This window comes from Antrostomus carolinensis, unplaced genomic scaffold (assembly GCF_000700745.2).
Source record: "Antrostomus carolinensis isolate BGI_N321 unplaced genomic scaffold, ASM70074v2 scaffold31605, whole genome shotgun sequence".
Lineage (NCBI taxonomy): Eukaryota > Metazoa > Chordata > Aves > Caprimulgiformes > Caprimulgidae > Antrostomus > Antrostomus carolinensis.
The window spans coordinates 30,150-54,698 of NW_010318939.1; the positions used below are offsets into that span (position 1 = coordinate 30,150).

General features: G+C 39.3%; 1 protein-coding gene across 1 annotated transcript in view; it reads left to right on the forward strand.

Moving 5' to 3' along the window:
• RFX4 (regulatory factor X4) overlaps window positions 1–23,317 on the forward strand; it is a gene marked incomplete at its 5' end in the record, with an annotated part of 50,212 nt that extends 26,895 nt beyond the window's left edge. Inside the window, 4 exons of the mRNA XM_010169105.2 lie at window positions 121–282; window positions 7,534–7,696; window positions 11,885–12,023; window positions 22,552–23,317. Of these exons, the coding sequence (XP_010167407.1) occupies window positions 121–282; window positions 7,534–7,696; window positions 11,885–12,023; window positions 22,552–22,824 (737 nt within the window). The remainder of the gene's footprint in view (window positions 1–120; window positions 283–7,533; window positions 7,697–11,884; window positions 12,024–22,551) is intronic.
• Between the last annotated feature and the right edge of the window lie 1,232 nt (window positions 23,318–24,549).

Consider the following 24,549-nt stretch of genomic DNA (forward strand, 5'->3'; position numbering starts at 1 on the left):
CATTTCTTGAAATATAGCCTACAGAACTTAACTGCTTGCATTAATTTTTTTTAGTTCTTCAGTGTTTCTTGACTCTACCTTTAATTATGTTTGATGGGTTTTTTTTTTCTCATCCTGCAGCAGAACTACGAGAAGAAATTATTCTGAGTGAACCAGCTCCTCCAACTCCCTCCCCAGTGCCATTCTCCCCAGCTAAATCTGCCACCTCAGTGGAAGTGCCCTCTGCCCCCTCGCCCGTCAACAATCAGTCCCCAGAGTACGGTGTCATAGCAGCTACAACAGGTAGGTAGGCTTATGGTAGCTGGATCTGCTTGAAGGTAGCTTTTGCACTCAGTCACCTGAAATTGAGCCTGAGAATGTGATATGCTAGTTTTCAAGAGATGAGAAGCCTTTCCAAACATAAATCTGTTTACAGAATCAGTTATGCCTCCTCATTGTATTCAAAGATGATGTGCAATCTAATAGGAAAAAGATCTGTTGTTTGGAGCCCAAAGGCCTTGACAGGAGATCCCAGACCTCAGCATATCAGAATCTGTTCAGTAGCTGAGGCCTTCAGAAGAGCAGACGTGTCACTTTATTTCTAAATGTTTTTAAGAATCAGTCCAATTTTTCATATTTCTAGCAATGTGCCAAAATAATTATTTATGAATGTAGCACTTCTGAGCATCTTCAATTACTTTAAGGGCAATCAGGCTCTCTGAAAAATTTTATATAGTTCAAGGAAATGTGACAGATATTTTAAGTTTTAGTGAGGTTTTCAAAATCCTGAACTATTTATTGGTGGTTCAGGAATTCCTAGTGGGTAAAATGGGAATTGGATATCTTTCAACATATTTGAGACCCAAATATATTTAAATACCCACACAAGTTTCTCTTGGGAATGTTTTACACATTATTGATACCTTTCATCTTTCAATGTTAGAGACTAGGAATTACATGTCTGAAGCCTATTTTCAGTTGCATACTCTATTATGGCAACCCATGAGGTACTTGTATTATGGTGGGCCCACAGAATAAAAAACCTGTGCTTAAAGATATTCAATATGTGGGCAGGATTGTCAGAAAACAGTAAGCACAAAATTGGCTTCGTGTTTGTTTTGTATAAATGAGCAACCATCCTCTATACTCTAATGTATAACTCAATCATTGCCTTTTGGATAGGGTCAGGACAGTCTTTCTGTATGATCAAAACCCAGTATTTTCTTAACTCATGGAAAAAAAAGGCAGAAATATGAAGGACATTCAGAAGGCATTCCAGACAGCGAAATTCCAGCTTTGCTGCTCCTCAGTGAAATGGATGTATAAGCAGAATGTGGAAACCATCACTTTTGTGACGTACTAGAAAAGTTACAAAACCTTCTTGAAAGAATGTCAGAAAGTGATGATTTACCACACTGGAGAATTTGGCAGTGGCTAAAGGACTAATAAATCTTCCTGTCAAATGTTTTCCGTGTTTTCAAAGGCGCCACAGGGACACACAATGCATAGTTCTAGTGGAAAGAGATTTAAGAACATTTGTCCCTACATTGAAACATAAGGTTTTCTCACTGTTGGAGACTACCATACTAAAGAGAGAAATAGGATGGTATTACCCCCAGAACAGTTAGGCAAGAGACACATGATTCTTAGACCTGGCAGGTGAGCACACTGCTGTGGATCAGGCAGCACTGGTGTGTATATTTGAGTTTGGAAACACTGATTTTGTGGGTAACTTGCTTTGTAGACATTGTGGCCCAATGAGATTGTTGTGATGTTATAACCAGAACTGAGTATGATGCAGAACTGTGCCCAGAAGTAAAAGACTGAAAAGTAGGGAACTGTGTGTTTTCCAGTGGCACTGACATGAATGGAAATTTGAGGGACTTGTATTTAGGCTGCAGAGACTGTAATTCCATGTGACTATCATAACTATTAACCCAAAGCTTATTCCATATTTATATAATAGCCTATTTGTCAGCCCTCTGGGCTTCCACTGTCTGCTTACTTGACTTAGGTACTAGACTTAGGTGCAGATCTGGGCAGGCCGGGGAACTGCACAGATCTTGTATATCTCTCCTGAATCCCGCCAGTAATGCACACATTACAAAAGCAATTCCTTTTTGTTTTAATGTTGGTTATTATTTTATTATAGTCTGGTTTATTCTCTCACTCTCTAATTTTTTATGTCCTGGTAAAGCCAAGGTCTGCTACTTTGAAATTTCAAGCCAGAAACAGGATCATTTGGGAAACAATGGATGAAGGACCTACTCCTACAGTACAGGCAGTAGAACTTGACATAATTGTTCCCATAGCAGGACTTCTTAGGCAAGAATGCTATTTGTGATTATTTTAGCTCTCTTTTTTCCCCAGATTTTCATTTTTTGGTTATTTTAAAAAACTTTTGTTTGGTTGAATTGGATTCTATTCTTACAGTCTGGTGCAGTCGCACCTTTGCAAGTGTGAAAATTATTTTTGCCTAGCAGAAGCCCAATTTGTCAGTGCAAGTAGTGGTCTGTCAGTGCAAGATTAAATATAAGTATGTGGTTATTTCCTTGTCTTAATTTGGGCACTAAGTAATACCTCCATTTCCCATGTTCATCATGTAGATGAACTGATCACCTTTTTAGTTTGCTAACCATTATACCATGGAACGCAGGGTTCATTCAGATAAAGTAATACAAAATAATCACCATCTTCCAGCTATAGGAAATTGCTACACTTTAAAATAGGAGTGATGAAGATGTATTACGTATAATCAAACTATTCCATATACAGTTTTGTGGCATTAATATATACTTTGAAACAAGAATATCTGTTCTGGAAAGATATATTTAAAGTACACTCTTACTGATTTTCTTATGTGTGTTTTATGAGGTAAATGTAGAACTCTACAAATGCGTTGCAAATCTTGAGAACTAGTTCCATTGGTTACCACTAGCTCTCAGTTCCCCAATTTAAGGCATCATTACCTCTTTTTTGCTTGTGGCAATTAGCAATAAAAGTTAACTATTAAACTTGCATTTTAACCTTTTTGCCTTCAGACAGTGGTCAGCACAAACCCAGCAAATTAAACTGTTGTAATTACATAATACCAAGCAAAAGAAAGGTAAATCCTACTTCTAGCATTCTGTAGTACAGCATCTGGCATGGCTCAGCTAACATTTTATTTAAAACTTCTTAAGTTACTAAAAGTTTAAAAGGATGTAAAAGGATATTCAGTCCTTCCAGTTCCAAAGAGAAGGACTTCGAAGTGGTGGGGGACGAGAAGCTGAACATGAACCGGCAATGTGCACTTGCAGCCCAGAAGGCCAATAACTGTATCCTGGGCTGCATCAAGAGAAGTGTGGCCAGCAGGTTGAGGGAGGTGATTCTCCCCCTCTACTCCGCTCTCATAAGGCCCCACCTGGAGTGCTGTGTCCAGTTCTGGAGCCCCCAACACAAGAGAGACAGGGACCTGTTAGAATGAGTCCAGAGGAGGCCACAAGGATGATCCGAGGGCTGTTTTACAAGGGCAGGTTGTGATAGAATAAGGGGAAATGGGTTTAAACTGAAAGAGGGCAGGTTTAGATTAGATATTAGGAAGAAATTTTTTACTGTGAGGGTGGTGAGACTTTGAGCAACCTGGTCTGGTGGTAGGTGTCCCTGGCAGGGGGGTTGGAACTAGATGATCTTTAAGGTCCCTTCCAACCCTAACCATTCTATGATTCTATGATAATTAGGCTCTATCTTTTCTAAATCACAAAGGCCAGATTAATGATTTATCAAACTGCAACAGTATTGTAATAAAAGTGATAGCTATATGGCTGACTATGCTAGTCTCTCTTAAAGCCCCTCTTAAATCTGTGATTACTCATTTGCCAATGCAATATTTTTTTAGACAATCCAAAATGAACTCTGAACTGTAAAGTAGTTCCTAATATGTTAGTAAAGTAATCTATGCGTTTTACTGTTTAGTTTCAAGAAACGTATGAAATAATCTTCAGGTCAGCAATGGTCATTTAAGGTCACTGTTCCACCAAGTCTAGGCTAAGTATTGAAGTTCTGGTAATCTGGCACAGGAAATACTTGCACAGAGCTATCACCTCTCAGATTTCCAGGTTTTTTTTTCCTAAAGCTTCAGCTCCTGGACTCATATGAATATATGAGAATACCAGCTCTTGTTCAACAAACAGTTTAACTCTTATAGCTGCAGAGTGTAAAAATCAAAGGTTACAATTTCAAAAGGCAATTCTCCCCTTCCAAATGGAAGGGTTTGTGTTTTTTCTGAAGCTGATAGTTAAGAAAATCTCTTTGTTGTGTAGGGGTGGAATAGGGGTCTGACTCCAGATTTCTGATTGCTTGAGTTTGACTGCTTACTATCAGACATAATGCACAGTGTTGAGAGTTTCTCACTTGTACCTGGGCAGTAGAAATTTACTCCAGCATAAAGCAAGTATAAAATGCAGCATCATGAAGCATTCTGTTTCTTTCTATGCTGGTGTACATGATGGCACCAATGACAACAGGGCCACAGTTAGACTGAGAGCAGTTCCATTTATATTTGGCTCTCCTGCAGGTCAGATAGCCTCTGGGTTAGTATCCTCAAAATCAAATTTTTCGTTAAAAGAGAAAAGAAAAAGGAGTGATAATAAATGAACTTCCCTACTTTAATCAAACCCTGCATGTTCGGAACACAAAGCAGAGCAAAATGTTGCTCAATCACTATTGTTTCTGCTTATTTCAAAAAGCAGTTCAGTTGGGTTCAGTCATATCTAAAAGAGACTTCATCTCCTGGAGTTCAATTCTGCAGCCAGCTAAGGAAATTAATCATATAGGGCTGAGACATGGGCGAGTATTAAAAAGCTAACTACAAAAAACTTTCAGACTTATCTCATTCCTCCTTTTCCACCCACCACAATGTTGGCAGTATGCTGTCTGACTCAATATATACACACACACATCTGCAAATCTGTTGTCTTCTTCTGTTGTCTTCTGTGATTCTGTGATTCTTCTATCCTTCCTCTGTGTCTTTGTGACTAGGTCACTGAAAATAATGGCATCCCTTCCACAAAGGCAAAGAGAAATGAGGCAACTGTAGATTCCCAAGAACATCCTGAAAAATTAATTTGAACATCTCTCTGTCACTCTCTAAATCCAGAGTAAAACCCAACATACATCTGTCTCTAAACCATAACCTCCAAAAGAAAGTTAATATTTCCTAGAGCAGCTGTGTGAAGTACTATCCTGTAGTACTGGGGGCAATTCTTGGTTAGGAAAATTAAGCAAGGATATTCACAACTCTTCCAGTCCAGGACGTATTATGTGTATTTGTTTCAGTGTTGTCTGGACAGGCACAAAGCATGTGACACCCTAAACATTTATTTTAAAATTGAACTGAGGTAGCTGCCAGTTTGACTTGAATGCCAGGGGTGGCCAAGTCCTCATCCAAGGAGTCTGACTTCCCACATGAAACAACATGCTGTCCTGGACTGACTCATTTTCCTCAGATAAGATCCTTGCTATTTTTCAGAAAAAGAAAAGGAGGCTGTCACAATGGTTAGGGCCAGTCAAATTAACCATATGTGGTAAAATGCAAAGGATCTTTTGGGCCTGTTACTACCACTTCTTCTTAGAGCTAGGAAGGTAATGAAATTTTTGGCTCAGTGGTGAAATTTTTTCTTGAAAAAATAAAATCAGGTCCAAGTAAAACTTTTGTTTTATGGTGAATTTAAAAAGTGAAAAAGTGAAGAAAAAACCCCAGTAAAGTTTCCTAAAAATAAGTATTTGGGGTTTTTTTTTCACCATCTTTGTTGTCCTTCTTTCTTTTCTCTTTATTTTTGCCTTTTGAATTTAGGCCTGTTTTGAAACAAAGTTTCAGATTTTCTTTTGGAAAATAACACTAGGAAAATATGTTGACCTTTTGAAATTGAAATGTTTCACCAAAATATTCAGCAGACAAGTTGTTGATATTTTCAAAACAGTTTTTCTCTTGTTTTCAAATGAAATTATTTGGTGATCACATAAGTAGTTTTGGCCCCTTCCACATAAACTGCATTTTCTAGTGAAGGCAAGCTTCCTTAAACACTTTTCCTCAACTCAAGGAACCATGACTGCTCATAGCCACAGCAGCACTGATGTGCTAGCTCAAATGTGTATTCCTCCTCTTTGGTCTCAGAGATCTCAACGGTCCTCTTCAGCGAGAGGACATAAAAGACTGAAAATTCAAGAGTCGATGACAGAAACACATCCGAGGATGTCTCTACTGTAAGAGCACTAAATCACACTCTGTTGGAGTATTTCAAGCTGGACTTACCTTGTGAAGATCAGAACACCTTTGTTCACACCCAGAATTAAGCATTTCCCATTTCAAAAAAATATTTGTCTGATTTTGCCAAATAAAATCACACACACCTGAAAAAAATTGTGCACATCTGAGATAGGCTTTTCACTTCCCAGTTTCATGGAGTGGACACAGACCTGGTAATACAATTACTTCTGCCTCTGAATTAGGTCCTTTCATACTACAGGAAGTCCTAGAATCCACACTGAAAAAAACGAGTCACCTCCTGCAATTCCTTTTAGATACTGAAAAAGAGTCAAGAGTGCCCAAAGACCCCCAAACTAGTGTTCGCATTGGGTTAAATTCAGTGTTCTGGTCCTCATTTGCTGGGTAATCTCAGCCAGTCTGGTCATGACCTCCAGCAAGAGCTATGTTATACTGGAACAATGGATCTGTCAGCCTCCTGAGTGAAAGGGGTGTGTGCAAAGGACAAAGGTTTCTCAGCAGCTGGCTCATGAATCTGGAGTTCCTGCCTGGAAGGGATCAAGATGATTAAAAAACTCAGCACCTTCCAAGCAAAATGGAAAACCCACTTTTTTGCTTTGCTCTTCCCACAAATACTCTACATGAAAAAATAAATTAAGTCCAGTCCCTGCTGCCTTGGAAGAAGAAAGAAACATTATTTGCAGGAAGAAAACGGCTAGGCTATTTCTGCCTATATATTTGTTATAAATTGGAGATCTACCACTGTGTTGCCACTACAAAGGCTGGCACCTAGTTGGGTGGAAGAGATACAAACTCCAAAAAGATTCAAGGAATGCATTTGCATAACACTCATCTTTTTCTAATCCTTAATTGTTCTGATCATGCTTCCTGCCTTGCTCCAGGCATGATCAGCCTCAAAGCTAAACAGACCAGCAGCCCACTCTGTGTGAGAGAGACCTCCAGGTATGGTACATCATACCTAAGAAATATTAGCACTGGTGTTCCTCCATTCCTATGTCCTACCCCAGTGTTTCTGAAAAATTACAGCCTCAAATTACAATACAGCACTGAAAGTTCACAGTCTGAGTTATTCCAGATATGTCTCCTACCTCTGGATGTTTCCACAATCCAGCTGATCTATTTGTATTTGTATTTATGCCTCAGACATAACTGTTTTGTTCACTTTGATTGATGCTATTTCCATTATCAGTGCCTATTAGGTTGCTTTTCTGTAACCATCTCAAAGCACAACATATCTGTGAAGGACAGCCCATGTTAGCTGTATTCCTTTAATGCTTGTTTGTCTGCAGGAGCTATGCAATCCTATACCTGGTCACTCACCTACACTGTGACAACAGCTGCTGGGTCACCTGCTGAAAATTCCCAACAGCTGCCCTGCATGAGAAGTCCACATGTACCATCATCATCTGTCACACACCGGATACCTGTTTATCCCCACAGAGAAGAACACGGGTAAGTAATTTCCAAGTGTATTGGGGGTTTTTGTGATTTTTTTAAAAAAATTAACTTATGCTTTGGGGTTTTTTTTGGAAATGCAGTGAAATCTGTTTCTTGTTGTAGTAAGTCTATATTGCAAAGATGCTGATATCTCTATTCTTTGGCTGTTGTTATTGTTGTATGATTATGTCTCAATTTTATAATCTCATTTAATTCTATTTAAAAACACAGTAGGCTTGGAGAATATTTTATAAAAGAGAAGGCTTCAGTAAATTTCTGCTCTGATTCCTGTTTTCCTGTGCCATGCTCTATCCCAAAGGCTAGATATGCCCAAAGAACAACCTTACTGTACCATGTCTCAGGAGAGGTGATCCTTCTCCTCTGCTCAGCACTGCTGAGACCACGTTTGGAACACTGGATCTACTTCTGTGCTCCCCAGAACAAGACAGACAGAGGCATACTGGAGTTAAGTGCAGAAAAGGGCCACTTCTGAGATGATTACAGGACTGGAGTGTCTGTCATACAAAGAGAGGCTGAGAGAGCTGGGATTGTTTAGCATCAAGCAGAGAAGGCTCAGGGAGGGTCTTATCAATGTGTATAAATACCTGGTGCAGGATGTAAAGAAGATGGAGACAGATTCTTCTCAGTGGTATTTAATGACAGGACAAGAGGCTATGGGCACAAATACAAATACAAGAAATTCTGTTTAAACATAAAGAAACAAAAAACTTGTTTTACTGTGAGTGTGATCAAACACTGGAACAAGTTTCCCAGAAAGGCCATGGCATCTCCATCCTTGCTGATATACAAACCCATTCTGGACACGATCCTGGGCAGCCTGCTCTAGTGGACCCTGCTTTGAAGCAAGGAGGTTAGGCTAGACAACCTCCACACATCCCTTCCAAGCTCAATGATTCAATGATTCTATGACTACTGTCAGATCTGCAAATAAAAAATGTCCAAAGTTTGGAGAAATAGACACATTTTCGCCATAATATTCTAATCCCATCTCCATCACCAAAATTTGCTCAAGACTCTCAATGAAAATAATTACAGTAGAGATTTATATAACATTATTTCATCTTGGAAAACTTCAGAAATTCAAACTACGTCTCCCAGTGCTCTTTTTATCAAGCAACACTTCTGTGCCATTCTCATCTGAGTGAGAATATAACTCATACCTATAACTAGAAAGAAACAGTCTCAAAAGAACTGATGGAGAAGGGCCAGGCACATAGCAAGATTAGCCTATACTCAGATGCTGACATGATGCAAGAAGTTCAAAAGACTTTACTGAGCTCCTCAGTGTCACTGCATACTCATCAACCTTGCAGAAGTGCTTTCCCCATGTGGAAGACTGCATACTGTTTGGAAGGGTAACAGTAGATTAATCTCTTGGATGCAGTTAGGTTTGGATTTCTGTTTGAATGTCACTCCTAAGGCCTTACTGGAAAAACCTGGATATGGAGATACGGAACATCTCTCCTATCCAGCAATATGACTGCTTGGTGGAGGCAGAAATAGGGCAGCAAGGAGGTTCAGGAGTGAACAGGATGCAAGAATTGGAAGAGACCACAATAAGGCAGTGTATATATAATATATATGTGTTTATATGTGATAATTCATTGTTCCTAAAGAAATCTTTCCCCAAAGGAAACCTTTTAATCTAGGTGAATCAATTTTTCTGAAAGGCAACAAAGAATTCTATAATCTGACTTCTTTTGCCAGTTAGTTTTATGTGTGACACATGGATAGAAACATTTTGGAGATGCTCCTAAACATTTCGGTGATGCTCCTAAACATTTCAGTGACATCTGCCTTCTTGTATAAAATTGACTTTACAAGCTCATAAGGATATAGGGCCTCTGTTAATCTGTGTTTACATGGCTTTTATCACAAAGATTTCCTTATCTTATTTGCCCTCTATATAGTACTATCGAAATTTTTTTGATCCATTACAATTTGTACTTATTTTGGATCTACAGCAAAATCAACATATTGGTATTTCAGTTCTTATGTGATTTGAGTCTAATGTGACAGGCTATAGAGACATGTTCCTGAAGAAATGTGTGCAGGGAAATCCAGTGACCTCACCCATGGTGTTTTGAAGCACAAGTCTCATCGTATAGTTCTTATGGAAGTTACAGTCACATATTCAAGACAGAGTTTGTTTAAAAGCATTAAAGAAGTTTTCCTCAGAGAGGAAAACAAAAAAATAAGAGACCTTCTATGCAAAATTCAAACAGATGGCTGCCCTGGAAAGAAGGAAAAAGATCAAAGCCTGCACTAAGATATCCAGGTTTCTGGAGAAGCAAGAAATGGAGTGAGCAGCTGCTGTAGGCACAAAGAATGAGCCTCACTCCCATGCAGAGAGCACAACCAGTATGGTGCCCACGAGCCATTCCCCTGCTGCATTTCCCACCAAATGCAGACTCTGAGCCACCCAGCATACCTGAAAGTTTCCCAGCAGCAGTTCTGCTGGGGTTCCTACTGATCTTGCGCAATAAAGATGATGCTCTGTCAAATATAAAGGCTCCAAACTACCTTGACATAGAAGGAGAACACCTAAAAGATCAGAGTGCTTTATACCACAATATTGCACAATATAAAGACATTTAAGAACTGAAGCCTTGGAACAACATAAAGCCCTAGTAGTTCCCAAGAGTGAGACTGTTACAGGCTGAAATAGAAACTGTTGGATTGATTTGTACAAATACTTTATTTGTGCTTCTGGTCAGTTACAGAAAATAAAATATAAAAGTACAGTGATAAAAACTGCTCCCTGTAAAATAAAAATTGATCAAGGCCAAATGCATGTTACCAGAAATGAAGAAAGGGCTAAATTATCTGTTCCCCATTATTAAAACAAACCTTATAGCAAGCAAGACTAGTGTAGATTTGTGAAACTGGAGAAGTGCACGAGGTCTGTAATCTACTCTATTCCACTCCAGTAAATTTTCTTCTAAGTCCACAGTGGTACTCTCCACATGTGTGGAGTCTCAGGACTGTAAATGGAAGATCTGCGGTATTAATAGAAGAAAATACCCCTATATATCATTTGAATTTCCCCTGTTTCAACTTGTGTCTGTTGTCTCTCACCCTGTCACTGTACACCTCTGAGAAGAATTTGGCTCACTGTTGAACAATGAAGATGGACATAGGCCCTTATGCCCCGAAAATGATTTTGGAGGGGGTTCTCTGCTCTCATTTTGAAGCTGATGGTTTGCCTGGTGTAAGACATGACACAGTGTCTCTAGAATACCATCATAAAATCGAAAGAACGGTAGAAGTTTAAACTCTATCCAGTGTAAAAATTACATTGAAATTTCTGGGAAAAGTCTTTACAAATAACTATCTTCCTTTTGTCACAACGAATTGGTTACTCCGATTGTTTATTTACCATGGTTTGCTTTTTACCATGGTTTGCCTTTCATTTCAATAGCATATATTTTAAGAGCCTTTAAACTTCTGTGCTGAATTAGCATCAAATGTTTGCACAGCTACACAAAGACAGGGAGGTTGCAAAGTGTCCGTGCACCTTCTAGTGAATAGCCCAAATAATGGTGGCCAACAAACACTGACCCTGTGGTTTCTTATAGCTAAGGAAACTGCTCCCTCCTTTATCTGTGGCTGTCCCTAGACAAGGGGTTGTGATTAAAAAGAAGAAAGTAGGCAGGTTCTCCAGCTTCAAATCCCACTCTATTCCTGAGTCAGCTGTGCTAAAGCTGTTCGTTGTACACTTCAGACACAATTTAATACATCTCTCTCTCTCCCACAAAAGGAACATCTGACCCTAGTGCAAGGAGATAACCCAGCTCCTGGGTGTAGTTCTTTAAGTCAAATCTTACCATACTTCCCCAGCCTGGATAGCAATTTACTAGGAACTAGCAATTTACTATTTTATGGCAATAAAATAATAATAAAAGGGAAAGACACTTGCTCCTTAGAAAGTGCACAAATGAACCTGCCATTTAAAACTACTCAGAGAAACGTGCTGAGTCTCTCTATTTGTTGTGCTGAACATAATTTCACTGAGTAGCATCCGTGTCCCAGCTGAGCTGAGAAATATCTTTTTTTAAGGGTTATCTAAAATTTAATTCTCCTATGCAAAAACAGTGCAACTCTATGTCTAAAAAGTTATAGAATTATTAGTGGCAATACAATTACTATGCATACTAAATAGTGTTTTTAAATGGATTTTAGATACACAGGAAGTTACAACTACAGTAGCTATAGCAACCAGCATCCCCATGCAATGCAGAGTCAGTATCCATCCTTACCACATGATACTGCTATTTCTGGACCACTTCACTACTCAGCTTACCACAGAAGCTCTTCGCAGGTAAGTTGGGTTTATTACTTGACAATGCTTGCTGTACCATTTTAAGTAAAGTTGTGCTTGTAAATTTCTTATCAGCATTTTAGCTGCCTGAATCAATAAACTGTCATCAGTATAATCATTGATGCTCCCTAATTTTTTTATTTTCTAGTATTACCTAGATATTTTTTCATTCTAGTGGAGATTCTTTTATCAGAAATAGCTTTAGATTGTACTAAACTCTAAAATCCATCAGTCTGGATCATAGAAAGTGTTGCTATGTTAAGGAGTAACTGAAACAAAAATGAATATAATTAGTTGTATGTTTGTTTGCATTTGGAACAGGAAGAGATTCTTAACAAGAAATAGAAATGTTTTCATATAGATGAAAGAAGATGCAGAGACCATCATGAATTCTTCTGGGGCCTCTGCTTTTGAGAATATGTGTGTTTAGGAATTTGCCAAAAATGTGAGTTCTGAATACAGTTTGAATATCTTCAGGATGCCATTGCAAAGAAATTCTGTTTAATCTCTATGCCATAGTCTCCTACTATAATGATAAGAAATTATCTCAGTAAGTATTTCAGGACTTCAGCAATAGGTGCTTCCCCAGTGTAGGAAGCTGCTCTCTGGGCTCTCTGCCAGAAGATTTGCAAAAGGCAGGTACAGACAGCAGGTGTTGGTGTTGGGATATTCCACCCACATGGCACCTCTTATTCTTTATCTACTAGAAATTTATACAAGTATATTAGGGACCACTACTCTCATCAATGGACTGGAACAGTTTCATACCAGATGCACAGATGTGAATTTGAAAGTGCTTTGGACTAGAACACATGAAACCTGCATCTCATTCTGGTCGCTGGTATCAGTCTGCCAGGTGATCTCAGAGTAGTAATTTATCTTTTCTGCGCCTCACTTCCCCTAGCTGTAAGATTAGAATATGGTATTGATCTCCTTAAAGCTTTTGGAAATCTGCTGTTAAGATTGTCCTGTACAACCCAAATATGTGCATTTGGACCAGCTCAACAATGGCTCCCTAGCTTATGGAAAGAACTAGTCTACAACTTCTCACCTGTTTGTGTAGCATCTGGTCTATCAGACAGACTACCTGAGGTGTCAGGATTTGTTTGAGGGTTGTTGTGGCTGCTGTATCTTCACTAGGAACAGTGAGTGAACATTTAAGTACAGGGTGTCCTGTGACAGGTTTGTATCCATTGTTTTTTCAGTACAGGCCTTACCCTGTCATCTCAAAATTGTTTCCCAGAATGCACCACTTTCTGACTTAAAATTGGGTCACCAATTTTCTTTACTGTCTCTTATCCTTTACTGCAGAAAACCCACGAGTGCTGGTTCTGAAATGGACTGTAAGGTCATGAATCTGTATGTAAAATGGAGAATTAGGCTTTTACTGTTTAAAGATGCTATCACTGGCACAAGGATTTTCTTTCTACCCTCTGAGAACTGTCCTTGTCACACTGACATAGCCTAAGTTAAGCAAGAAATAAATAAAACAAAGTAAGATCAAGATGTCCTGGTTAGAGTAACATACATTAAAATAATGCAAATATTTTTCATACTGTAGTAGGCTGTCTCTACAAGTGTAGATGTCAGATCATTTCCTTTCTTGCCAGTCCTTGAACTCTCCTGGACACACACGAACAGCAGCTACGCTTTAATGATCACACTTCAGAGCAAAATGATTTCAACTTGTATGTAGTATATTATTTCTCCTGCTGGTTGTAAACTGAGATGGAATCTCACAGCAGGATGCAGCTAACAAAACCCTGTCAATGTGCTCATTCTGTATTGAAAGGAGCAACAAACTGAAACCCTACTTTCAAAAATAATCTAAAAGTCTTGAATGATTTTAATAATGAATTTGCTTGACATTCTTTTAAAGCCAAGTGAGCTTCTGTAAAATGCCTGCCTTGATGGTAAGTCCTTTCTTAGCTACTTTTAACCAACAAAAGTTCGTAATGTACTGTTTTCTGCAAAGCCTGATAAGATGTTAGGGAACTACTCTTTCTAGCAGACTTTCTAAGGGGAATATGGTGCAAGGAATTGCAGTAGGACTCATGACATTGCAAAGTCAAAATACTGGAAGGCAAATTTGCAATATCTGGCAATGTTTGCAACATATAAACAGCTGCCACTGTGCTGAAATCAGAGGAGATGCAATGTCTATGGCTGTAGTAATTTAATCAGTTGAGAAGAGGAGGCACTGACCATAACTCTTCAAAAGAACTCTTTGTTATAATCTACATTAAGTCCAAATATAGAACTCTGTCTCAGCTTTAGCTAATACCCTACCATGCTCTTCGGGATCGTGTCTAGGGATTAACTCCTGAGAAAAAAAAATCTGTGTGTGGGTTAAGCTCTCCTCTACAAACATGGAGTCAGAGAGAGCCCTTGTCTTAGACAGGGTGACATGTAATAGAGGTGGGTTTTAGGCTATAGCTATAAATTACTTTTTTGGTCTCAAAGAATGCCATGTCCAACCTCTTTGTGTGGAAGAGAACAACATACTCCAGATTTTATCATCAGGTCTGCTACTTTGAGGCTATTTTCCATCCCAGAGCAATGCATGTAAAGAAAAAACAGAGATTTGTGCTTGTTTTTTTGTTCGTTTGTTTAGTAGAACTTTAAGATGGATCATTACACAGATATAATTTACAGACCATCAACTAAAAAAGAGTGGAACTGGAGCAAAGTGGATGGAGGGAATAACTTTTATTTGGTGGAAATGCGCAACTGAAGAACTGGGAAAGGGAATGAGCGGCCCTTTAAGTTGTATTTGCCAACATGTAACATGTTGATCCCACTGACAATACAATGACAGTTGCATTGTATTAATTTTGGAATATCTGTTGTGGTTTTGTCATTGGAATCCTTACAGTGGGGCTGTGCTGGGGAAGAAGTCACACAGCTGTAGATCTCGTACTACGTACAGCTCTTGAAAAGTGCAGGGAGGGGTCCTAAGCCAAGTCTGTCTCACCTGACCAGTGGCAAGTCCATGTTAGTGAGAGGTTTCTGGATAATTTGAATCTCTCAGTGTTAGAGGAAATGAGACAGCAGTCGTTCCTAAGGCTGATACCACTGAAGCTCCATGTCACAGCTGCATGTTCAGTCACACCCCATCTCGTAACAGACTGCTGAGAGCCCTTGAGGTTATTGTTATCTCTCATCTCTGAGTGTCTTGGAGCTTACCTTGGCTCACAGAGAGATGTGGTAAGTCTTGTGATTTTGGGGTAAATAGAAATTTTTATAAATAGCTCATAGTTTCAGAAAGATCAGTGACTCTTGGATGGACAAGAATGCAAAAAAAAAAAAAAAAAAGGACGAGATGGCTTGTAAAAAACTTTATAGGGGAGTAAATGTTCTGCTGAAGTAATATCTACAGCTATTAACCCAGCATAAGCCTAAAACTGGCTCCTCCTGGCAGTATAGGCTGACTAATTCCCACTGATGGCTAAGAGTCTTTTTGTTGACAGGCACAGTCTCTTCAAACCTTGATCTTAATCAGAACTTTTTTTTTCTTTTTTTTTCATCAGCATCTCTGAATGGTTCTCAGAACAGCTCCTTCCTTGTAATTCCAGGCCTGATTGCTCATTTCTTGACTTGGCTTACTGGTCAGGAGCCTGGCACACAAATAAAGAAAAGTTATCTACAGATTGATTTGCTACTAACTAATTCTCTAAGCCACAGTACAGAGGTGCATGCAATCCTATGATGCTACGCCATCATCATTCAGAATGTGTGTACATAAACACATCTATACTGACTGACTTTACGTTTCATCAGTTCTTTGCCTCTGCAGTTTTAGGTACCAGATGACAGTGCAGAAAATAGACATCAACTTTGTCTAAAAGCCTCTGAGTGTTCCTATCAATGTATGTCAAGTTTAGCAGAGAGGTACCCCCTTCAAAGGTAACCCCTTCACAATGTCGCCACCTAATCCACCTCCACAATGTATGCTTGACTGGCTTTTGATCACAGCTTTTTTCTGCAAGTTTCACACTGGTTGGACAGGTCTGGATCCTTTTTCAGGCTATCCATAAATATTTCCATTCACAGCACTCCACCTCTTCCTTAAACACAAATAAATTCATACTGTAGTATTTTTCCTTTGTAAATCACAAGGATAACACTTTTAGTGCGAAGAGTAATTAGAGATACCTGCAGCAGTATGTATTTTTATATTTTGTTATATATGGTAACATATGAATGTGCATCACTGTATATGCAATACAAAAAAATGGCAAACATACAATATATCTGTAAGTACTCTAATGCATGGCTGTAGTGAATCATATTGCAGGTCCATTTATCCAGGTCCTATCTCCAGCAATGGCCAGAAATGAACGTGTGGAAGAAAAGTCTTAGAAACAGGGTAGGTAGAGAGTGGTCCTTTCACCAGCATAGACAGGCTGTGTTTGGCAAGAGCTGACCTAAGGACAGCCTGAATAGGAAGCAGCAGCTGGACTTTTGTATTTTGTAGCAAATTGCTCTGCATTACCCTATCTTTGAGCTTTTTTGCTCTTTGAGCTTTTTTGTACTTGTAGACTTAAAGACGGGTAGTATGAAACAAACATTCTCTTGCCTGCTATCACATAATTGCATTGGGTGCCCTATGTTTTTTAGATGATGAGGAATAGGGAATATTCATTCCCTCTTCACCTGCTCTTGCCATTTGAGGCATAGATCTGCATCATTCCTCCCACTCCTTTCCTTTCATCTCTTTCCTGGACTTAAGAGTTATCATCTGTTTAGTTTCTCCTGTGGTGGATGCTAGGACTGCAGGTGCACTGCAGGGCAGGCACAGTCTGGTGGGCATACGGATGTCCTGTTCTCTCAGTTGTGCTGAGCAGGGAAACTGCTGGAGCTGCAGCTCCCCTCCAGCCTTTCTGTGCAAACCTGATCTCAGAGTAGGTAGGAGAGATTCAGTCAAGAAGCAGCCACATCAGTTGCTTATATCTGGGGAGCACTCCTAGATCCCACACTGCATACAGCCTTATTTTACCTTTTCTTCCTTTGCACTTCCAAAATGGAGTAACCACCTCCAAATGGTGTATCTCAGGTGAAAGTGGCATAGCAGTGTTTCTCTTTTTGTTCCCTGAGATGCAGTTCCCACCTTAAAGACAAGCATTTTTTGCTGATTTTAAGCTATCTCCTGTTGCACTCGAGCATAGCCAGGGTCAGCTGTTCCTGAACTGGAGCTCTAATCAGCTTCTGGGACTGGGAGGAGAACATTTGTACCAGCAAGTGCTCGCACTGCTGTTTTGTTCTCATCAGATTTTGTTTATGAAGAGTGTACTTGACTTCCATGGTCTGGAGAGAATAAACCAGCCTGGAAAACACTGCAGTAGTACAATCTGCCGTTAAGCACCAGGTTGGGTCTGCACTTCTCAGAGCCACAGAGCACAGTACTGGGGCCATATTTAGAAGGGTTTTAAGCAGCATTTGACTCTCCTAAACTGCTCTGAGGACTGCAGTGGTCTCATGTAACTTCCCAGAAATGCTCTATGAGTTGTAGCACCACTTAGTTTCTCTGTGCAATGTTGCATGCTACAGTCCTACCAACCACGTCTTCCCTTCGTATGCCTCTACAGCAGGATTTATGCAGGGACAGTACTGGAAGAAAGTAGCAACTGTTTTTTGTTACAGTGGGGGAGCCAAAGAAATCCTCTTCTAGAGAGATCTTCTAGAGAGAGCTTGTCCTTTAGTGTCCGTTCAACATTGTTCTGGCCCATCTACACCACAAAAAAAAACCCCAAAAAACAAAAACAGAGGAAAAGTTCTTGTCCCCTTGTCCCCCCGGATGAACATAGTATAAGCTCATGACTATACCAATGTAGTAAGAATAATATACCCTTTCCAATAACCACTCTGTCACCAAACAGCTAGTAAAGACAGAAAGAAAAAAATACTGTCCAAATGCCACCCATGCAACAAGAATCATTGTTCCTAACTGTATGGCTTCATAATGGACTGGAGATTGTTAGAATGTAATTGAAGTAATTATGTATTGAATGCAACAGGAAACAGATGTCTTAACAACTTTAAAAATAATTACAAATACCATTTTCATAAGGCTCCAAATACCAGTCCCAAAGTACCAAAAGCACTTAGATTGACTTGAAAGTTTCACCCAACCTATTTCACAAACTAATATTCACGAAGCTTCAATTTGTGGAGAAAAGGATCACTTTAAGCATTATAAAGACCTAATCAATCAATTGTTTTGATTATGTCATTTTTGATATTTTAAGCATATTTCTAGGAGGTTAATTTATAGCCAGTTCTTCACAATTGCTATAATTTCTGGTATCATTTATTTGCAAGTCCTAAAGTAGTGGTTAACGTACAACATTAACTTACAGCATTCTGCAAAAGTGTGAGCTAATGCAATGTAAAGTCAGAGCCACATTCATAAGGAAAATATTTTGCTGTTTGGACAGAGACACCTTTCACCTCCATGCATAATCAGTCAGTGAGTTGGGGATAATAATAAAGAGATTATTCTCCATCCTCACACTGCAGGAACTCAGTCTTTACTTCATGGGAGAATATATTTAACATTGTATTTTCTAAAATAATACTAAAAGAAACTGAATTAATTTTAAATTTTTAGGAAAGACTTTAACAATAATCTGCTCAAAGTCTCCCAGACTTAAAGGGCTTCTTGTTAGGTCTAACAGCAGCAGTAGCAGCAAGTGTGAGTTAACCCAGAAAATGGTAATTTCCTGTCAAGAGCCCTCCAACAAATGTCGCTTTTATATCTGGTAAAGATCACTAGGCCCCAGTGTTTTGAGTTCAGCATGCTTAAGCACTCTTCATTAAACCGGATGTAGAGTGTGAAAGGTGATTCAGGCAGCATGGGCAGGCATCCGCCCAGATGGCTATGCTTTGGACACTCCAACAAGGCTGAATAGATGCTTCATTGGGTGAGTTAATAGTCAGGCAGGGGCCAACGAGTACTTTAAAAATATTGTCTTTCAATAGTCTCTTCACTGTAGGAAAAAAGAAGACACTGACTCATTTGCGATTAGCTGACCTACCATTACAAAACTTTCCATCTTGCATTCAGTCATAACAGAATTTATTGTAAAATACTAGATATTTAGAGTCCATGTTATTTTCAAGCAATTATTCTTTTTACATTCATGACACATTCATAAACACAGCTGCATCGGGTGTGCTTGATGAAAAGGAAAAGCAGCGCACTGTATCCTGTCCCCTCATGCACAGCCATCAGCCCTGTCTTCTTAGTAAGCCTTAGCATGGCCTCTTGACTGCAGATAGGAGGAGGATTATCTTTCCTTCTCAGTGCATCCTGAGGTTCATTCTGGGAGCCAAGATTTCATTCCCCCAACGGCACAGGTTTTTTGTGTCCAAACTACCTAAAAGACATTTTGTGGCTTCCCCACATAATGCTGTGTACAACCAGGAGACCCACCACAGTATTCCCAGTGTTTCTCTTGCTCTAGACAAAAGTTTTGCAGTCTGTAAATTATCAAGTAGCATGTTAACCTGGCCGAAGCTGGGGCTTTCTCTTGGCATTTGTAAGGGGTATGAAAGCAAGTAATTCTCCTGTTACAAGTCACAACCTCAGTTTCACAGCCTTGAAGGAAAATTGCACTGAGTCAGGATGGCAAAGGACTGTATTATGGTTAATAACAGAGCAGATCAAATATCACCTTGGGAAGAAGACAACAGATAATCATTGGTGTATTATGGCAAAAGTCTAGATTAATCTTTTAAGTATATTCTATAATACAAGAATCTACAGTGACTTCAGGCATAGATCCATGGGTAATAAAGGCAAAGACCATGATAACTGGTATAAAATAAAAAAGTACTGAAGACAAAGAAGAATGTTTCTAGCTTGGCCCATATCTTGTGACTCCACAGGTAACATAGAGAAAACAGAAAGTTAAAAATGTGTTATTTGTGTGGTGTGTTTTTTTACTAATCATCTATCCTGGTCCAGACTCTTAACCACCTAAAAGTATTTTCTAAACAGTCATTAGTGGAACATTCGAGATCAGCCAGGAGAAACAACTTAAGGATTTTACAACTATGGAAAAGGGACTTCTATTTAATTCGAGCTAAGCTAGCTAATGGATTACATCATGTAGCAGGAGGAAGAAAAGGGCCATCTTCTGAGGACTGCTCATCTTGTCTCTTAAATATTTATCTCAATAAATTATTTGATAAATTCTTCTGGTGGTTGTAGACAGAGCACAGATGACTCACTTTGTTAGGCACCTGACTTTTTGATAACTAAAGTTGGGTGAGATTAATTTAACTCTGAAGCTACAGCGAATCACAAGATACCTGGTTACTTCTGTATTCGTTGCGGCAAGAACTTTGTTCATGAAGATGTTCAGGCAAAGGCAGTGAGCAGGCACTAGTGTGAAAATGACGTGTAATGCTAGTGCAGACCAGGAAGCAGCATCCTAAATCTATTAGCTAGTCTCCCAAACAATAAAAATATGAAAATTGTTCAACTTTTTCTGGAACCTCTTATGTTTACTTAGAGTACTTGCAGTTTGGTTGTCTTTCGACAGAGTGCCCTGGCCTTAATTAGTGAGTTAAAGGAGAGATGCATGATCCTAAATTCAAATCACCTCTTTTAAAACTTCAGCGCTTGAGTTTCATTGTTGCTGTGCATTGGCAGCTCTTATCTTCAGTAAAGCTTCTGGAAAGCCAACAGCTCTGAAAACCTGATTCTTCTGCAAAGGAATATAAGGCTTTCTGCAGTCAGTGCCTAAGCTCTGCTGAATTTTCCTACTGAAAAGCCTTTCTTTGGGGTAAAGACGGAAATCTAGATTATCTAGTGTAGACTTCTTGACAGTGTTGCCAATACTGCTTATTTTGATAGCTGTACTAGCAGTACCAGTGGAAATGTTGACATTCCAGTATAGTGCTGCCATTTACTAGCCCCTTTCAGCAGCTGATTGCACAGGTAAATCCACAATCTCTGTGGTGATGAGAAGTTGGAACTAGACAATCTTTAAAGTCCCTTCCAACCCATACCATTCTATAATTCTAGGAAATAATGCATCATACAGCTTTGATGTGTTCCTTCTCATCTGCTAACTGGCCTGTCTCCCCAGGACACAGTGGAATATGCTAAATCACTAACTCCAGTATGTTGGTCAAAAATAATCTTCCCTTTCTCCTATCCAATTAGGAGTGGGCACTGTGTGGCTTTTGAGCTGTCTGAGGCTTGTGAACTGTTCAAACCTGTTTGCCAAGGCAGGGCTGCCTTCCTGATTGTGGTCTGAAGGGAGCCGGCAGAAACTCCTCATGGAGACTTTGCTGTCATTGCCTGGGGACCCACTTATGGAGCTGGTTAACCCCAGCCCCATTTGGCAGTGGAGTAACGTAATGAGACCTTTTGGGAATCACTGCCATCTCCCTCCTATGGACAACTATGGCAGCTCTTCTCTCCATGACCCTCCAAAATATGGGAAGGAGTTTTACAGTCCTCAGCCATACAAAGTTTCAGCATGCAGCTTGCAAGATTTGTGAGCATCAGAAGAGGTGATAGTTTTACTCTGCTGACAGCCTGCTAGTTAAGGAAATACCACAGTGTCAAATCACCCAAGATAACGAAATTTTAAGTTATGACACTTTTTGTAGAAAAGGTATAAAGGTGTAAAATAGAGAAGTTCTGAAGATACGTGGCTGGTCAAGGGGAACAGGGATCCTACCCGTGTCTGTGACGCAGATGGCTAATAGGAGGACAAAATACAGAGAGCCATTTCTTAGGCAGAGTGCACACACGATCTGTTCCTGCAAGACAGGCAGTAAGATAAAGACATGTTAAGCAAGCCCTCATAAGCACAGTTTACTTTCTGTTGCTGGGCAGCCTGTGGCTATAGAGAGCAAAAGCTGTTCTCTGTTTTCCTGCCTGTCCTCTCCTCAGCACATCTCCTTAGTGGGAGCATTTGTCGAACTTTGATTTCTAGTTTCCAACTGTCACTGCGAACAGCTGGGGAATAGAGAGATTCTTTATCTGCCTGCTTCTTTTCATAAGTTCTCCAATTAGCTGCTTGCTCTGAGACCAGACCATACTATTTTTCTGCAGAAACTGGCAGGAGGGCTTGTGGACATTTAAAAGGGAAGGCACCTTTCCAGTAATGAAGATCCTTTTGCTCTCCTTCCTTAAAATATAGTTGAGTGAGCAGGAGTTGGGACATTTTATACTCTGTTTTTCACTGAATAGCAAGGAAAAGCTGTGAGAAAAAATTAGACTAATTCAATTTTTTTTTTTTTGCTTATGGATATATCTGCCAGTACCTAGCTCTTCAACAAATTAATTCACTATTTAAAGGCACTGACTGCTTTGCAAGACTTTCCCTGACACTTCAGCTTGACTGCAGGCAATAGATATCTGATATGTTACCTACCTGTTGGAGGGATGCTAATTCATATGATTTTGGTTTGTTAAACACGGAATTGTGATACCACCAGCCCTAATTTTAAAATTAAGAATGTGGTAGATAATTCCTTAATTTGTTTTTCTTTATTTTTACTGTAGTACCCTTTCAACAGCCCCACTTCAAGAATGGAGCCCTGTTTGATGAGCAGTACTCCAAGGCTGCATCCCACACCAGTGACTCCTCGCTGGCCGGAGGTCCCGGCTGCAAACTCCTGCTACACAAGTCCATCCATGCACTCCACAAGATATGGAAATTCTAGTGACATGTACACCCCCTTGGCTACGCGCAGAAATTCTGAATATGAGCACATGCAACACTTTCCCGGCTTTGCCTACATCAATGGGGAAGCCACCACAGGTTGGGCTAAATGAAAATGACTGGTATCACCTAAGCCCATATACTTAAAAGTTATAAAAAACTTCACGTGTTATGTGGGACTTTTCATGGACGTTCTTCAAGGGAGGTGAATACGGAAAATATCCTGGGCAGATAAATGTAGTTCATAATGTGGGCAGATTGCAGACCAGTGTGACTGAATGTTCCTGTAGCTGAAAAAGATTTTTGTGCTATTCTAGACCACTTTTTGGGCCAATCTGTGCCTTTTTTAATTCTGGCATGTGGGCCAACCCTGTGTGATGTCAGCTTGAGTGAGCCATTTTTGCCCTCCTCTCTTATTGACAAATGTTAATGAGTCTTACAAAAAAAAAAGTGCCGGAACGAAATCTATTTATAATTTGAGTTAAAGACAGGAAATGCACCCTCAGCAAAACCCTGTCATCTGTTCTTCTTTTAAGCTCTTACTGCATTTTTTAAGAACCATTCTGCCAAGTCATCACTTGTTCATATCAATTCCCCTGTCTGGCTCCTTAAAAGACCTGTGGTGTTGTAGGTTTCAGTTTACACCTAACTTTGTATATTGATGCACCTTTCTGTTGATCCGGTAAGTTTGATCTTTACAAAAGAGAAGAAAAGACATGTAGCATTGAATTATCTGCTGCCTTAAGTTGACTATTGTTCTTATATATGTATTTGTGTTAAGTTTGCACAATCTGGAAAAATCTAATTTCTCTGGTCAGTAATGACAAAGTTAAGAAGGGACTTGGGGACTGGGAAGATTTTGGATTCAGAGCCACGTATGTTAAATATGATGATATGAAGCAATTATGTAAAGAAAATGGCAATGCAAACATGATTATTCATTTAATTACCTATTGACAGGTATGAAAATGTTCTCTCAATTCCTTCACATGGTGATAATTCTATATACTTCTACAAAAGCAAAATTCAAAGCTGTGCCTTTGAACTTACTCTGTACTGTGTATGTGTGGAAAAATGTATTGTATTTTGGGGAGAATTTTCTTAGACATTTTCTGTCAGATTTGTAGCTATTTGTGAGTTTTTGTTAGATTTTATTAACATAGCTTTTTCTTCTGTATTATAAAATGCACCACGCGATTATGGTGGACCTATTACCCTATGGGTAAGAAATAAATAAATGGAAATATGACATCAGGCATTTTAGTAATTGTTTTGTAAATAAAATCTTTGATAGCACCCAGTGTGATGATAACCATGTTTATGCCTAAAATGGACAAAAGTGTTATTTGTACAGTTGTGCAAGATATAGGAGGGATTTTCACGCTCAAAATTCTTGAAATGAAAAAGATACCATTTAAATTTACTTAAATACAGAAGCAAGCCTTCAAAAACCCCTAAATGTGGCAATGTATGTTTTTATCCAATGAAAGACTTGAGAACATACGTAACTCACAGCAAATGAGTAGTCCTACACCTGTGCTTTCAGCTGAACGTGCTCAAGGCTGTGAAGAGATTGATGACTTTATATCATTTGGTTTAAGTCCTGCTGCTGTTGCTCACCGAAGCCAGTGTACTCACTGAGGCAGATAAGATGTGCTGTCTTCTTTACAGCACCTAGTAACAAATGTGTTGCCACTGGAATAGTGGAAATGGAAGAGTCATTTTTCCTTAGGTGAGTAAATAAAGTGGCAAAATTCTCACACCTTTTATGTTTAACTAGTGGGTAAACTGATGAGAGTTTGGAGTCTAACGTAACTAGAGGAATGAGCTGGAAATCT